Source organism: Neodiprion virginianus, chromosome 3 (assembly GCF_021901495.1).
Source record: "Neodiprion virginianus isolate iyNeoVirg1 chromosome 3, iyNeoVirg1.1, whole genome shotgun sequence".
NCBI classification, from domain to species: Eukaryota; Metazoa; Arthropoda; class Insecta; order Hymenoptera; family Diprionidae; genus Neodiprion; species Neodiprion virginianus.
Genome location: NC_060879.1, coordinates 16,268,856 through 16,286,403, shown reverse-complemented (window position 1 = coordinate 16,286,403; position 17,548 = coordinate 16,268,856). Strand labels below are relative to the sequence as shown.

General features: G+C 34.9%; 1 protein-coding gene and 1 long non-coding RNA gene across 5 annotated transcripts; one reads left to right on the top strand and one right to left on the bottom strand.

The window, feature by feature from the left end:
• Nucleotides 1-139: 139 nt before the first annotated feature.
• Nucleotides 140-10,544, top strand: LOC124300720 (WD repeat-containing protein 13-like). Of its 4 annotated transcripts, none has more exons than XM_046755049.1 (4): nt 140-242; nt 2,117-2,922; nt 4,509-4,804; nt 9,882-10,544. In XM_046755049.1, the coding sequence occupies exons 1-4, from the start codon at nt 161-163 to the stop codon at nt 10,129-10,131; spliced, it is 1,434 nt and encodes a 477-aa protein (XP_046611005.1). In that variant the 5' UTR covers nt 140-160; the 3' UTR covers nt 10,132-10,544. The 4 variants fall into 4 exon arrangements, with proteins under 4 accessions (XP_046611005.1, XP_046611006.1, XP_046611008.1 ...); XM_046755050.1 differs by lacking the exon at nt 140-242 and adding an exon at nt 259-638; XM_046755052.1 differs by lacking the exon at nt 140-242 and adding an exon at nt 672-932.
• Nucleotides 10,545-10,741: 197 nt separating this feature from the next.
• Nucleotides 10,742-12,871, bottom strand: LOC124300737 (uncharacterized). The gene is made up of 2 exons (XR_006907316.1): nt 12,085-12,871; nt 10,742-11,951 (listed from the first exon to the last, which is right to left on the bottom strand). It is a non-coding gene; the product is annotated as an uncharacterized LOC124300737 (long non-coding RNA).
• Nucleotides 12,872-17,548: the final 4,677 nt, after the last annotated feature.

Genomic DNA, 17,548 nt, shown 5'->3' with positions numbered 1-17,548 from the left:
ACGCAGCAGTAAAAAAATTCTTCCAGCCATCGGTTAGGTATAATTCAAAGTTGATATCACGTCTAATCTCAACTTAAAGTAAATGCATTTATTCAAGCGATTAGTTGTGATTTTGACGGCCGTAGGTGACTGATAAACACTTAAGGATACAACTGACAAAATGGGCGCCATGTGGCGTCAGCAAGTGTTTGCGCTTGACGCGAAATACAATTCCTACCGAGCCTTAGATCAACCTAATCTCAGTACGTAGTCTAAACATTCTTGCATCGGTTAAACATAAGTACGTTCGGTAGAAATTTGTTGGGATAATATTCTCGAAGCATAACGGATAACTTTGACAGATGCCATTTGGGAGTTGTCAGTTCAATTTCGATTATTGTATCGATACGTTGACCAGTCGATTTTTTAATTCTACTTATTCCTGGTCTACTCGCGTATTTTGAATGAGAAGTTGGGGTCTGGTGCTGAGTGCCAATAAAATGCTAATACGCGTCCTCAAAATGCGTTGAAGTTTTACGTCTAGATGAGGCTAAGAGGAACCTCGGCATTTTGCCGCATGGTTAAATTTGTCATTATTTGACTATCTTGTCCTGAACTACCGATAAGGAAGAAATTAATATGTCGGAATAAGATGAGAAGTAATAACGCCACATAGCTACACTATCTTTGGAATACTAAATTAGGAATATTTTCATATTCTCTTATTATTTTAGCAGAAATTTTTTTTTATTTACTGAAAAATACGTACATTTACTCAAAAATCATCTTGAATAATATGAAAAATTTTCTAAACCGGAATTTTTGCAAATTAGTTTTAAGAAAAGTCACTGACCGATCAAATACTGACAAAAATAATTCCAGAAATGAAGATTTCCCTCAAAAATTTTAGTGTTTTTCGAGGCAACTCAGAGGTTGTAAAATTAGCATAAAAGGTTAGAGTAATTTCAAAAACTCAATCATTTTTCCAAAGAGTTCTAACTTCTGGTTATAAACCTTATTTTTTTCGCATGCAGAATATTTTCTATAATTCTTCCAAAATTCGCCAAATGGAAATTTTTTGAGTAAATCATACGATTTCAGAGTTTTTCAGAGAATACTTTTTCCAGAGTTGTATAATTTTTTACTATAAACGAGCTTATGCCAAATCGCAAATATCTTCACTAAGCGTTTCAAATCAAAACCTAGGAGCTTCTTCAATTGAGTATCAACCGCATTAATAATACTATTGACCAGGGACAAAGGAAGAAAGTATTAATTCCAAATGCTAGTAACAGAGTGACCTAAGCAAGTGGAATGGGCAAGTGTATCAAAGCACCTACATTTCCGAATATGAATATTTCTGGCTTATTGTTAGTCATTAGATTATATACATGCCCAGCATATAAGTTTATATTCTCTTTGAAAATCTATCCATCTATAATGAAAATGTTACTTAATTATGAAAGATAAAATTGTAATCATTTGCTACAACAAAAACTAGAACTTAAAGAAATTTTTAAACATATGTGTTTTTTGTTTTAAAACCCGGGATATATTCCTCATCTTAACTATTAAGGCAAGAAAAAAAAAAAAAAAAAAACGAATGTTTTCAACATAAAAAAAATACTTGAATTTATTCAATACTCAATTTGCTAGGACGATGGTGGTTGTCTGCAGGCAGGTTACTTGACAATTCATAGATTATGCATCATTGTGAATTCACTGTATATTTATAGTGATTTTTGGGTATTATTTTTTTTGTTGTAGCTTCTAATACTATTCTTAATCACAAACTAATGAACCATTGTTAATAGTTGGAAATATGGAATTTTTTTCAATAATACAAGAAACAAAGAAGAGTGTCAAAATTAACTTGACAACTTAATTTTCGACAATAGCTGAGAGTTGTTTTGCCTAACTGACTCAAGTTTAGTACTTATTCCTATAAATGTTGAGAAAATTCGTGATTCCAAGATTGTGACCATATCTCTTACCAGCTCTGGAGTAACTCACTGGTTACATTTTAAGGCAATCTATCTATTCGCAGCCACCTGTTTCTGTTCTTATATTTAAAATGAAAGTTGAATTTTCAAGCTGCATTGACCTGATATTACTATAATTGCATTTTTCTTTATAGGAACCTTGTATATACGACGCCGCTGTCAATTGCTCAGAGAGAATTTTCCAAAGGAATCTGAAATCCACATGAACTACCTGAAAATCCGGTCTCAATTATTGCAACGCAGGTATGGAAATATTGCAGAACAGAGCTGTACAAGTGCAAGCAGTCGAAGTCGTTCAACAAGCATTCGCAGTTGTAGTATTTCACGATTGTCTGAGCAGGAGTTTAAAATGAATGCAAGTAACTCAGGCTTTCAGTCACCATTAATGAATGAGATGGGTAGAAAACAAACTGCCTTTCAGGCGAGAAGATCAATTGCTGAAAATTATGCCTTTGTTGGTGTCCATCACATATTTGATCAACATTCTGCTGCTGTGTCAATGTTGAAATTTGCTAACAATGATCGATCAAAGTTGTGCTGTGCTTCTTTAGATGGCATTATTTCAATCTGCGAAGTAACTGGTGTCACTGGAACTCCACCCAAAGTTGTTGCATTGCTAAAAGGTCATCAGAAAGGAGTTACAGCTATTGATTGGAGTGTCAGCAATGATTTGGTAGTCTCATGCTCACTCGATGCTTCTGTTAGACTATGGAGTGTTCAATACACATCGTTGGATCCAGGGACATTTGAATCTGATCCCTTGAAGGCAACTTGTTTACGGGTTGTGAAGGATCAGCTTTGTGCCGCTATCTTGTGTTGCGCTTTCCTCCCAGCCAACAACAACTTAGTTATTACTGGCAATTCGCATGGATTACTACAAGTTCTAAATGTATCTACTGGAATTTATCCTCGGGAAGGCACTGCAAAAATTGGCGGAAAGGTTTCAATGTTAATTGTATTGTATTAATTCATAAAGCTTTAAGCTGTTGGCAATATTTACACTATAACAATTTGATACGAACCATCTCAGCAATTTACGAATCTTATGATGGGTTCATAGAAGAAATCCCCTGGTTGGTTTAAAATTTGATATTTGATATGTGTATCATATCCTCGTTGTAAACAAAGCTATTCATCACTCAAGTTTAAGTACTTTCTAAATTGTTTAGTTATCCACATTATTTGATGTGTTTTAAAAGGATTTGAAAATTTTAGAGATGTACCTAAATTTCATTCTTACCTTTTTTTCATTTCATTTTACATTTTCATTTTCGTTGACTTTGATTTCAAATTTTTCATATAGTTTTCAAGTACTTTTTTGAATTTTTCTCCTGGAGGACAAACATTTTTCATTTGATTTTGAAACTACGAATTTTTGTCGCATTTGATATGATGACGGTTTCTTTTAAATCTGGTACAGAGTAAATTTTGTGAAACCATGAAATCAGCTTTGACTTTGTTGTTACTAATTGTAAGGTAAGCTATTCGCTGTGCTTTTTTGAGCCCTTAGTTTAAATAGTCAGTCTTTGTAAAACATATTTATGATAGTCGTTAACATTTGAAGAGAGAGTGATATTTTATAGTTTTTAAGAATATTTACCAACAACAAATTTTCTAGGTAATATTGAATTTTGTTTTTCTTTTTACATCGATATTGAAATACTTTTACAGTTTCAATTTTTAAAATGACTGCATTTTGTTGGTCGCTGAGTATTTTTTGAAAATTTTCTAAATTTGAAGATTCTCGACAAAAGCAAAATCATTACTTTATCCATAACATCTTTGGAATGGCAGCATAGATGAAAGTAAATCAAACGCAACATTTCTCATGCTTTAATTCCTTTGATTCAATGTAGTACCAATATTCAAATAGGTTCAATTTTTTTTATCTTAAAATAGTCGATAATCCTTTCATTTAAATTTTGATGTCAAAGACTTATTTAAGTTAAATTGACAATCTGATCAATGCTGTAAATATTTATTGATTGAACTGTTTTCTTCAAACTTTCTCTAATTGTTTTCATTTCGTATTGTATCAATGCTTTTTATATTTTGGTATACAACTCTGAGAAATATTGTAAAGAATACCAGTTATGTTTTTAGCAAAATTAAAATTTTTCCGTGGACAGTGGAGATCCATCTAACTTCTGAACACTACAACACTTATTATATTATATTCTTTTGAGCCCACAGCCAGTTCTTCTATAGATTTTCAAAAAGCGATTTCTACAAAAATATGCATCTAATCGAAATGCAATGGCATTCATCAAACTTTCGAAAATCACGAGGAAAACTGAATATTAAATAATAATTCGATTTACAAAAAAATTACTAAAATGGAAAATAACAGATTAAAAGGCCTATAAAACAAAAATCGTCGATTTCGAAATATTCTTCAAAATGTTTCATTCACACGAGACGTTTAAACTTCTACAATTTCATAGGGAACTGAATGAATTTTTTTGAAGAACATGGCGTTGTAGAAAATCCAGCTGGAACTTGTTAGTTATCGTTGTGAATTTTCAGATTCTATCATTAGCGTGTGAAGAAAGCGGCGGAGGATCCTTGGTGTGGGCAGGAAACGATAGGGGAAGTGTAATATCTTGTCAGCTCGAGGTGGGCTCAGGTCGTTTAACGAAGCTTCGACGGATTGATGGAATTGGTGGAGGAATAACAAGTCTTTCTTGGCGATCCTGGCTGTCCAAAGAATCTCCTTGGCCTACTCTTTTATTGAATAGTGCCTGTAACAGTCTTTGCCTTTATCGAATAATTGATCATCACGGGACACTATCACTTGTGAGAAAGTACCCTGTCAGACACAGGTAATCTGTAAATATATTTTCAATCCCTTCTTTCCTAAAAGTATTATATTTTTTCACTAGTTGGGATTTGGAATTTTCGAAAGTTAAAACACGTTTTCTGTTGATCTCAGTTTTCTTTATTTTTTAAGATCTGCTATGGTCGAATTCGACGCTGACATATATACCATATCTCGAATCTCCAAATATAAGAGTCCACATATCTCAAACGCGAAAAAGGCTCAATTAATAGCCCCATTGTATACGCAATTCTGAATAAAAACACTACAATTCATTTTTATTTGAGGAAGAAATAAAGAAATGGTAAAAATTCTACGAAATCGCAAAGCAAATTCGGGTGCAGTTCTCCTACAGCACCTTTTATGGATGAATAGCATGGAAAACTCTTCGAGGATCCTATTTCCATTTAGTACTATATTTTTAGTTCACCCTGACACCACAAACAGCAAAGTAATTTTTAAACATGTCTATGAAATTACTCATGTATTAAAATGTCACCGGTTAGGAATTTCTATAGGTCTCCTGATCCAATTCCCGCGATAGATATTGCTAAAGTCGTAGAAAGTTACAGGTGTGCCTTAAATAATTTCCGGCAAGTGCTGGCATTAAAATTATATTAAATTGTTGCATTATTACTCCGATTATTAAGAGTATTGTTTTACTATTTCAGAACATTATACAATCCCCATGAAGTCTCATGAAAGGGGTAACCATGTAAAATCCGCCCACAGTGATTTTTAAAAATCCATATGGCTGATTGATTTCTAATTTAGGAAAAGAAAAATTTCTGAAAATTTCAGCTTTTAAACCAAAAGAGTTACGACTTATCGTTAATTTAAAAATCGTTTTCTTCAGTATTTATTTTGTTGTAACTATTCTACTCAATATTTTTTAACAAAAATATTTTTAATAAGAATTATCGATAAGAGTCGTTGAAAAGTAATTATTTTGTAGGTTTTTAATACTTTTGTTGAAAAAAAAAAAATAAGTTTTTTTTCGTTATATTTAAATATGCTTATTTCGGGTGTCACGCTGGCAAAAATATTTCTCTGAAAAACTCTGCGAAATTTCTCTGCAATTCAAAACTTATGGGACACGTGGGAAGTTTTGCAGAGAAATTCGGCAGAGTTTTTCAGAAAATTTTTTTTGAATATCTCTACTATTGACTGAGTTTCTTTGATAGACTCCACATATTTTTCTTGAACCTCACACTACGAAAATTTTCTACGATTTTCTACATCGTTTGGAACACTTTCGTAGTTTTGTCGTAGCATTTCTCGTAGATTATCGTAATTTTGTATAAATTATGTTAGTAGTTTTGTCGTAGAACTTTCCATGGAATATCGTACTTTTGCGTAATTTATCATGGTTTTTTTTTTACTTTTCTGTAATCCTGTGGTCATTTTCGCAGATGATTGTATCTTTAGCTAATTTTTTTTTCATAAGACTCACCTAATTAAGACAAAATGAGTTCAATGTTTACGACAGGTTCTGTAAATCCCTCTACACCGTACTCAGAAGATGAAAAGTTCAGTCTTCGGATATAGACCGAAATTTTACTCGGTACTTAAGTTGTCTGCAATAGGTTTTTTTTTGTGAGAGTGATGCGACGTCTAACGGATGGTTTGGATCCAAAATTGTAATCATTTTTCATAGAGAATTGTAGATTTTCATAATTTATCGTAGAAATTTGTACTTTGCTACGAAAAATACTATGAGAAATGTTTGCAGAGAAATGCAGACAAATTCTCTTAATTTCTCTCCATTTCTATGAATCTCTCTGTAAATCTCTGAAAATGTGTGTAGAGTTTTTCAGGAAAATTTTGCAGACTTTCTCAGAGAAATATTTTCGGGAGGGCAGTCACGAAAATTTTACCATGTAAGAAAGAGTAAGAAAAGAGTTTTTTGTGAAAAATTCGTGATTGACACCCGAAAGGAATATATAATGACAAAAATTTTTTCATTTTTTTTTTTAACAAAAGGGATGGTTAAAAACTTAGAAAATAATTACTTTTCAACATCTGTTATCGATAATTCTTACCAACACAATTTTTGTCAAAAAATATTCAGTAGAATAGTTAAAATAAAATAAATGGTGAAAATACGTTTTGTTTTTAATTAAGTCATAACTCTGGGTTTAAAAGTTGAAATTTTCAGAAATTTTTTTTTTTTCATTACAAATCGATCAGCCATATGGAGTTTTCAAAATCACTGGGGGCAGATTTTATATGCTTGTCCAGCTATTCGCTGTGAGCCTCGCTCGTGCCGCTACCTAGCGGTTTCAAAAGCTAAACAGCCGGCGTGTTAATTTACATTAGAGGCATACTGATAAATATCCAAATCAGCAAAATATTATCAAATAAGTGATATTTCCATTGTAACAGTGAAGTGAAAAGTTGAAAATAATAACGAGTTGAAACTTCAGTAGTATGTAGCAATATAATATTACTAAATATACAATGAAAACCACTACCTTTTACGGATAAAGGTTTTTATTATTCTACTTGATAGTTTTTGTTTTATTACAAAAAATTGGTGGCTGCAAATTTACTAAGACGCAGATAACATGAATAATATTATCGATGCGAAAAAACAAATGTTCTGGAATTTTATACAAAATTTGATATGTTTTAAGTCGTTGCATAATTCTTTCTATATGAATTCGAACTCTTGCGATGTTGTAAGTCAGATCTGTTTCTTCTTTCGAAAATTCTGATTTTTTTTCCAAAAATGGTGGCATAATAAGAAATACTCGTTTACCACTTGCATCAATGATAGATCTGATTTCAGGAAAACCTTTATCTGCTAAAACCACATCACCATCTTCCAATGAATCTACCAAATTCGATTCAATAGTTAATTGGGAATCACCTTTTCTACCGCCAGCAACTTTCGATTTGAAACAGATGAACCCAGATGGTGTGATTCCAATCAGTACTTTTGCTGTAAAACCTTTCTTATAATGAGAGTAACAGTAAATACGGTCGTCAACACTTGACGGAACATCTATCTTGAATTCAGTGCAGTCTATGATAACCCGAGTATTAGAGTACTGAGGTTTAAAACATTCCGGCATAGTTTTCTGTACGGCAGCTCTACTTGGCCAAAACACTAAATTTGCAATTGACGAACTCAAATATTGTAAAGTTGAAAAGAATATCTTGGAGACAGTTGATCGATGTAAACCAAAGAAAATTGCTATGGCTGAAAATGTCAGTCCAGTTTTAATTTTCACTAAAAAAATTAAAAGCCTCTGTTCTCTTGTTATTGTAGATCTTTCCGATGGGTTTTCAGTTTTAGATAATAAAAAATTAAAGTTCTGGAAGTTCACTCCAGCAATATCTAATAAATCTTCATCGGTCTTAATAGATGGAAAACCACAGAAACTACGCTGTTTCCTATTTTGTTCAACTACAGCTCCGTTAAAACCAACCGACTTATCTACTCTATCTGTTAACGATGTGCCGCATTGTGCCTCTTCATCTTTCATTTTTTTCCTATTCACAATAGTTTTGAGAGTGGCAATTTCCGGTATTTCAGTTTGAACTTCAGCATCGCAGTAGTTAGTCATGTAAATATATCTGTTACAAGTGAAAGTTTTTGTTTGTTCGATACCAGCAGAACTTACAAAATCTACTTGACACTCTTGATCACTTTACAATTACTTCGGCACTGCTTATACCCATAGGTTCATGTCCAATATTATTGACAATATTGTTGGGGTCGTCATTAACTTGATTTCCAGTATCACAATTCACTCCGATGTTGTGCTTGTGAAGAGTCTTTCTTCGGTTCATGAGTCGATTGTACCTATAATTAATAGATACATATGTTATTATATAAATATCGATGTATATATTATTCAATTTTATAATTATTGTTTTACTTCTCATACATTTACCTGCTCAAAACAGCTTTTTCATTTACTTGCTTTGCATGATAAACTGGAGGGAATAGAGTTGGCGCGTAGCTTGGACTCGCAGGATCATCTGATTTTTTCTTGCCAATGAAATGAGCATTACATATTACATGATGAGTTTTTGGAGTCCACTTTGAACCATCAGGACTGTAAAAAACAATAATACTTATGTATTTATATAGTGTTTCATGCAGATAGCATAACAGTTCACCTATTGATATAGTTGGCTTGATTTTAAAAATATAGAAAACTAAGGCATCGAAAGTAAAGTTATATTACTTACTTTTTTCTTTTCGCAGCAGCAATCCATTTTTGCCTTTGAACTATTTTATGTGATGCAGTTGGAAACTTGTAAAATATACAATCACTAGTTTTACCGTTATTTTTGCAGTTAACAGCATAACAAGTGTAATTCCACATACCTTCTATTGTTTCTCATACAAAATGCTATCACAACACACGCTGGCTCAACTCACTACTCGCCACCCCGCGCCCTGCGATCGTTTCGCAGCTCCCCTCCAAGCGGCGGCTCACAGCGAATAACCAAATATCACCAACCCCTTATACTTTCAGCAATTTCCAATCGCCAACCTAGACACACTATCTTTTGTAACAAGATAAAATTCTGAAGAATACCGATTAGCTATTATATGTTTCTCAAGGAATATAACGAAAAGTTAGCTAGTAAATTAAAACAGTTGAGTATCAAATGTTGGTCTGGTTAGCATGACATGTATCATGAGTATATTGTAGGGCACCAATCAAAAATTTGTTATACAATTAGTTGTAATGTATCAGTATGATATTGGGCCACTGAGAATTATAAATCTTTAGATGAACTCGATCACCAAAGATGTGATCTAAATTTGTTGTTGATGTAGTAGAGGATTTGCCTTGCACACATAGTTTATCTATTTGGTATCGGTTAAAATTCACCGATTTAAAATTATGAAGGTTACATGTAATTGTAAATTCTTAATACTAAGCGAATAACTTGAATAATCTCGTTACACTCGTTATTTGGCCACCACTTTGGTTACTAATCTTTTCATTTCTGGATTTTTTTAGATATCTTGTCGAAATTATTATCTGATTTTTTTTAACACAAAATGTTGAGAAATTAACAAATCAATAGATAAATGATGACAATGTTGTTCACAGGCAATACCTGGTCCGATCAACATTCTGTCCACAAATGGGGGCATGCTTAATAGCTACTGGGTCGGAGGACGGGGCTATCCATCTGATAGATTCTTCAAGGGAAGGCAGAGGAGCTCGAGTGAATCGTCTCCAAGGTCATGCTGCACCCACACTAGCTCTTTCTTTCAATTACGACGAATCCCTATTAGCAACTGCCGATCACCAAGGTCTGATAATTGTGTGGCGCAACCATCAACATCATCATCAGTAGTTATTCTAGTTTAGGCATGTAGTAATCATTGCTTCGGATTATCATGAACAGATTGTCAATATTCAAGATAAATATTTGCGTTGTTGCGTAACATTCATTTGTACACTTCCGAAAGAATTGTCTGAAAACTATTTTTTTGACGGCATATTTTTCCTGTACTTGAAGAATATTCATATACAGAAAGAAATTGACTAGCAAAATAACTAATATTGCAGTGGGGCCGATTCAGACACATTCCATGTGGGAATAGAACATGTTTCTGAGGTATTCCAATTTATAAGCACAGCTTTTAGGATCCAAGGTTCATTGAACAATTTGTATTTTTTTTTAAATCACTGAAAAATGCCCTATAACTTTGTTCTGTAATCCTGTATATATGTAATAAAACTTTACAACAGTAATTTCAAATATAACTAACAGTATGATCTAATATAAGGAACGTTAATTTACAAAAATTGAAAACACCCTCTCCAACTTAGCCCGACGAATTCCTTACGTAGTTTTACATACTTGAAACAAAATTATATTTCTGCCTAAAATTTATCTGTGTTACATCAGACTGATCCAAGTAACAATATGTTTATCCTTTTTTTTTTTTTTTTTACTTTCCGAATAATTTCTATGGGATTGTATTGATTTCATATCAGTTATCAATTTATTCATTTTCGAGTGAATAGGTGTGGTATTTACATAGAATAGATGTGTCAGTGTCAAAGTATGTTATAAATAGGCTTATGAATTAATGGAGTGGCTAATATTTTAACTGTAATCTAGATTAAGCAGCTAGATGCGATTCACCTGAGTTGTAAATTAACCGGGTTTGTGGTGAAATGTTTTGTTTATGTTTGTACTTCTGAAGATCATTTTAACATCAGTAGATTGACTACATGTACGTACATTTTTAAAATAATAAAAAAATTTTTTTTTTTTTAATTTCCAATTTTGTAAAATTTATAAGTAATAAAACCTACAAAATTTAAATAACATTGTTCATTTCTTTCATTAAAAAAAAAAAACTTTTGAAAAGCAGTCGAATTCTCACCCGCTAGACCGTAAGGTCCCCTTAAAATCGATAGTACTTAAAATCTTCATGAAAAATTGTGTCAGTGAAATTATTGACGAACATGTATGCTGCCCTTATTTCTTGTGGTAAGGATTACCACGGCAGTACATTACTACGACATTACTTATGATATATTGAAAAATACGGCAACTCTTCAAATTGACCACAAGTATGGTAAAACACTTTTATAGAATGGTTGAACTAAAATTTCACTGGTAAACTTTCTCGTTAAAGAACGGTAATCACTCCTGATAAACCATCCAAAGGATGCATAATAATAAATGCGTGGGATACTTATACAGTAATTACTCAGCATAAGCAAATTATTATTATTATTACATTGAAATATATTTAAAAATTCTGATACGTTTTGTTTTTGGGAAATCTGCCGGGGGCGTGGCTTCTCCTTGCGGCAGAAGCAGTAACTATTCTAAAACGCATTTTTAAATCAGCTTTCGTGTTCTTATGTGAAAGCGTGTATTTATTTACAGTTATTAAACTCGAATTTTCAAAAAAAATTCAATAAAATATGAAAATTTCAATACAAGAAATTTGTGAGTTTGCAAATACTCAGCCTAGTCATAAAAATTTTATTGGTGGTGAAGATATACTTGATGCGGGACATCTAATGAAATGTGGCCTACAGCAATCAGATACTAGTTGTGATAATGAGTATAAAATAATTGCATTCTGTCTCCAAACTTCTCGTTTAAAAGATCCACCGCATGAAATTGTGGGTGCAATATCGCAACACTGGCTGCAATGAAAAATAAAATTTAATGTGTATTGTTTTTTATTTTTTCCGACAAATATTACACTACAAAAAATTTCATTTCATATTGATGATAAACAAATAATTATGAAATGAAATTCTATAGGTAATTACTTACATGTTGGTATGAAGTCATTTTTGGTGAAATGTAATGAACACTTTTTTTGACTGTGTAACCTCATTCCCAATTTTCAATGCTTTTATCCAAGCTAATCGACGATCAATCACTTCATCTTCACCAAATTTATTTTTAATTACTACAAAACTAGAATTTGCCGAAGGTAAAGTGTAAAATCGAACTGTATTGTTCTTACTAGACTTGCTATTACACCCATACACGCAGCAGAAAGTTTTATTTTTATTTTCTCGTGGTGGAAACTCCATGATTAAATTTTTTGATCAAATATTGAAATTTAAGATGTTTTTAAGTAATAACTAAGCTTATAGATAATAATTGATTACTTAATATTTAAAAAAAAGTCTAACACTTTTAAACTACATTTCTCACATATTATATTTGGTATCAGCAGTTTAAGCTTGACCTGCATAGAGTAGTTTATATTTGATCCGTCAGGTAGCGTATCTGAGTGGATGATTTCCCATTATATAGAGTACAGGCCTGCTTCTTCTTTAGCTTACTACACTTCACCATCTCACAACTTTATATTATGGTCAATTGACGCATTCGCATAACTGTGTAGTAATGTAGGCAGTATGCAATGACTTCTTCCGTATGCAAGTCACACGGAAATAAAAACTTACAATTTATCAGAACATCGTCAATTGTCGCCTGATATAAATTAGGTATTCCATCATTTGCAGTTAGGGTGTATACACCCGTATTCATAGTCCTTCCTTGAGGAACAAGGATTCCTTGTTCTTCATTTCACGTTCCATGGACCTTCCTCGACAGAACAAGGAGCCTTATTGGCCTCCTTCTTTCAAGGCAGGTCTCGAGCTTCCTTGAGGGAACCTTCGGCACTGCGATTGGCTGTTTCGTTTCATGTAGCCAACGCTTGCGCTTGCGCTTAGTGTCTATGCACTTATGACCCGTATGACGCATATCATAGCCAGTCTACACGTTAATCTCTTTGAAGTTATACACTCTCATCAACCGACGCAACTTGACAATGAGAGCCAAGCGCTTTAAGTTAGATTTAAATCACGGTCTTATAGACAGGTCTGGGCAGCCCCCTGACACACGGTGCTAAAAGTGGTTCGCAAAATGTCCCTCGATTCTGCGGCCAATTTCCACCCTACTAGCGCTCGTAGTTACCTGACGAGCTTGCGCGCGGTCAGCGAGGGCAGCGAGCGTGTCAGAAGTCTACTACTAGCGCCACGTAGAGGAACTAAAAAACGGGGACAAGATGCGTACAATTTTTTAGTTTACGAGCAGTGGTGAGTGTCAGGGGGTTGGGTCTGGGCACTGCCCCTTCCTATATAACGCAGCGTGACCGTCTTGAAGCCTGTGTTTCTCAATTTGTGCACCAAAGACCGGAGCGCTACAATCTCCGAGGCTGGTCTGCAACAAAGAGAGGAATACAGGGCAGCCGTCTTTTTCTCCGTACGCTTGCGTGCTAGGCTTGCAGATTTGTATAATGTTTTGATGGGTTATTTGTTCTGATTCAGATCGTAATTAAGACTCATATTAACAGAAAGGTTACTTTAAGTGCATCAATAGTAAATTGAATTCAACCCGTAAAATCGAATCGCAAGCCGAAGAACTAAGTGGAAGAGCGAAAGTTATAAGCGAGTTCATTTTTACCCATTTTTTTTTTTTTTTTTAATAAATATTTCGCAACACATAACGATAAATTTATATCGAATAAATAATAAAATATTGGCGTAGATATTGAACTAAGTAAACTGTCGAAAGAGGCAAACGGATTGTAAATAAAGAAACAGTTGCCGCGCATGCGTACTAAGTAGGCCTCTCCCTCACTGGCGCTAGCGGCGAAAATTCGCAACATCGGCTTCATTTTCGAGCACGGTTTTATAGCCGGAGTGCCCAGACCTGTGTATACGACCGTGATTTAAATAAAGCCTAGTGGCGCTTTGATCACCAGTTTTACCACCATGAGCAATCACATATCCCTAAATACGTCTTCCTTCTGGAAGGGAGAGCCAAGTTGTGACTTTGAAACGAGGACGCCTTTGAGACTCAAGGAAGACTTCATCAAGGCGTCCTTTATCCTTGAGATAAGGAGAGACTATGAATACGGGTATAAGATGCCCTTTTGTTTTAATGTTGACTAGATCGGCTTCTTTGGTGCAGCAATAAGAATCAGTTGGTTCATTTTTGAAAAAAACTGTGCGTGTCTCACACGTGCTTACTTTTGACAAACGAACAGTTTCAGGTCACAACAACAATTATATCTTTCGTACCTGGAATATTATCTTTCCTTCTGGATCTAGGAGCAATTTTCCTCTGAAAATATCGGTATGAAAAAAGTGTTTTTCGCAAATAAAATGATGGTTATTAAGAGCAATGCCACATTTTTTGATACTGCTGGACTATTGCTCAAATAGTATGGGATCTTTAGGAGCACCAAACATAGAAATTGTTTCTTCAGCTCCCACACATTCGCTGCTACATTCGGGTAAAAAACGGTCACTTACCATTTTCTTTTTCAGAGTGCACGGCAGAGACTAACACCCGTATTCATAGTCCCTCCTTATCTCAAGGATTAAGGACGCCTTGATGAAGGCTTCCTTGAATCTCAGAGGCGTCCTCGTTTCATAGTCACAACTTGGCTCTCACTTCCAGAAAGAAGACATATTTGGGGATATGTGATTGCTTATGGTGGTAAAACTGCTGATCGAAGCGCCACTAGGCTATATTTAAATCTAACTTAAACCGCTTGGCTCTCATTGTCAAGATGCGTTGGTTGATGAGAGTGTGTATAACCTTAAAGAAGTTAACCTGTAGACTGGCTGTGATCCGCGTCATATGGGTCATAAGTGCACAGACGCCAAGCGCAAGCGCAAGCGTCGGCTACGTGAAACGAAACAGCCAATCGCAGTGCCGAAGGTGTAACATCCGACCGGAACGTCCGTATGTTTTATCGACTATTATTACTGCATGTTACTTTTATCAACTAACCAAACTCGAAGTACGACAATCTTGTAACCATAAGAAATTAAAACAACTGTCTAACTATTTGGAATATCCCTAGATAGAAATAACTATGACATTCACTAACCAAAGCTTAAAAACCATGTTACGAGATCTTCGCACTACAAAGAGCTATAATATTATTATACGTTATTATATATCACTATCATATCAACACCATAATTAACTAACACGATTATATCCAATTATTATATAGCACTTGACAATGCCATTTGTGCATTCGGAGCCGGGAGCTATATTATAAGCAACTTACGCTATACGATATAGCCTGGAGTATAGAAGACTGTAAAACCATAGATAAATGTATAACCAATGTAATGAAAAGATAGCACTGCTGCAATAATCCATAAAACCATAGACTGCAAAACCTTCAAAACCGTGAATACTAATTATCCGGCATGAACTATACCTTCCTCCGTAACGCCTTATTGTAGGCAACACGCGCAACGTTTTGAAGGCAATGCAGATCTCCAATGGAGAGCCATACAGAGCTTCGTCTGGAGAACACATTAGGAAACTTACCGACGAAACGATTGAACGTAAATCAACTCGCAATAAACTTAAAGATGCATACGTGTCAACGCCCAATAACAGGCAACCAACAAACATAAGAAAAACGTTCTAGAAGCTTCCAAGCCGATTTATATCAGTATAAGAATTAATAATTACAGAAGAGAATTATATACGAAAGCACACATGTAAACCTGCTCTAAAACTATGAATTATCAAATTGTTAAATACCTTAAATCTGTTAAGATAGTTATAACACAAACACCTATGAATATTCGCAGCAGCGCGATTCTAATAATGTTAAGCAAATAGCAACTATGTCTCATAAACAATCGCTTTTGTACTCCAGGTGAATAACGACAGTAATCAATTATAAACATACGCAATTTTATATAGATAGACGCTATAAAACTAAAAAAACGAAAAGTAACCGATATGGCGATCTTAATATACAGGGTGTCCCTAAATTGCCTCCCACGGACTAGCCAGCATAATACCTCGTTAAAATCCAACCGAGAATTTCTTTTCCGGAAGATCGTCCGACGCATAGTTTTTGAATTATAAGCGATAGCGCTAGGCCAATCAGAGTGCAACATTTCATCTAGATTTGCCGCCACGGAAATTGCTGTTTTGTTCGTCTGGGTGAATTATTATTATTTGTTTACGAATTAAATATCGGCACTTCCCCTCTTTCGCTGCTGTACCCCTTATGCTTGAGGATGCGCTTCTGTTTACACACACAAGTGTGCGCCCATGGGTGTGCGGCCGGCAGCGTGTGCCGCGGCAACAATACCGAGGTCAGCGCTCGAGAAGGGGTACAAGAGGGAGAGAGGGGAGGTGCCGATATTTAATTCGTAAACGAATAATAATAATTCATCCAGACGAACAAAACAGCAATATCCGTGGCGGTAAATCTAGATGAAATGGTGCACTCTGATTGGCCTAGCGCCATCGCTTATAATTCAAAAACTATGCATCGGACGAGCTTCCGGAAAAGAAATTCTCGGTTGGATTTTAACGAGCTATCATGCTGGCTAGTCCGTGGGAGGCAATTTAGGGACACCCTGTATAGACTTTGTAACGAATAGGATAGTAAGAATATTTAAGAAGTAAATTACCACTAGAATCCAGCGCATCGTGACCCCGAAAATGCACACGGCACTAACGTACACCACGAAACATGGGTCACCTCTAGCACACACGCACTGCGATTACCATATTATGAAATAGCTGCTAAAATCAGCTCGGGTCCTACCGCCCACAGGGGAGATGAAGCACGGTAGCCGAGAAGCCAAGGGGGGCTTGCTGCCCCAACACCAAAGCCCACGCAGAGTGGAAAATTACCTTGCAACGACCCTACCCCATACCACCACAGCAACACAGCGTTATACCACATGTAAAAATCTTGCAATATAGTAATAGCTAAAGAACTAAAACCACAGGCGAACATGCGGCGAAGATGTCGTGCCCTCATTCTAATTCCTAGAAAAAGAGGAAAGGTGCGCAGAAGTTGACAAAAGTTAAAGAAGGGGATCGTTCTGCGCAACGATCGACACCTATAAAAACGGCGACCGATCATCGGATCGTCCTCTTGATTTCTACCACCAGATTCGTCATCTTGTTCCGGTACAGTCTCGCGGTAAAATCCTTTTAGCTTTTGCATTTTAACTTTTCCTACAACGTTACTCTGCCCAAAAATCCAGTGAGCTTTCAGCTCCATTTTGTCATATTAATTTAAGATCTTACACTAAGTAACCCCGTTGTTTGTGACTTGAAATATTGAACTTCAAATAATCAAAGTATCCAAATATATTAAAATCAGTCATTCTGTTAAATCCTCTCACCTACGCTGCAAGTCATCATATTCAGATTATTCTCAAAAGGTAAGCCAATTAATTAAATCTTTCATCCAACAATCACTCCTTCGTCGGTTCGT

Excerpts from the sequence above, each read along its gene's own strand:
- LOC124300720 (XM_046755049.1), top strand. The coding sequence starts at position 161 with ATGGGCGCCATGTGGCGTCAGCAAGTGTTTGCGCTTGACGCGAAATAC. Across the intron at positions 243-2,116 it reads CTTAGATCAACCTAATCTCA|GAACCTTGTATATACGACGC; the intron begins GTACGTAGTCTA and ends TTTTCTTTATAG. Across the intron at positions 4,805-9,881 it reads AAGTACCCTGTCAGACACAG|GCAATACCTGGTCCGATCAA; the intron begins GTAATCTGTAAA and ends TGTTGTTCACAG.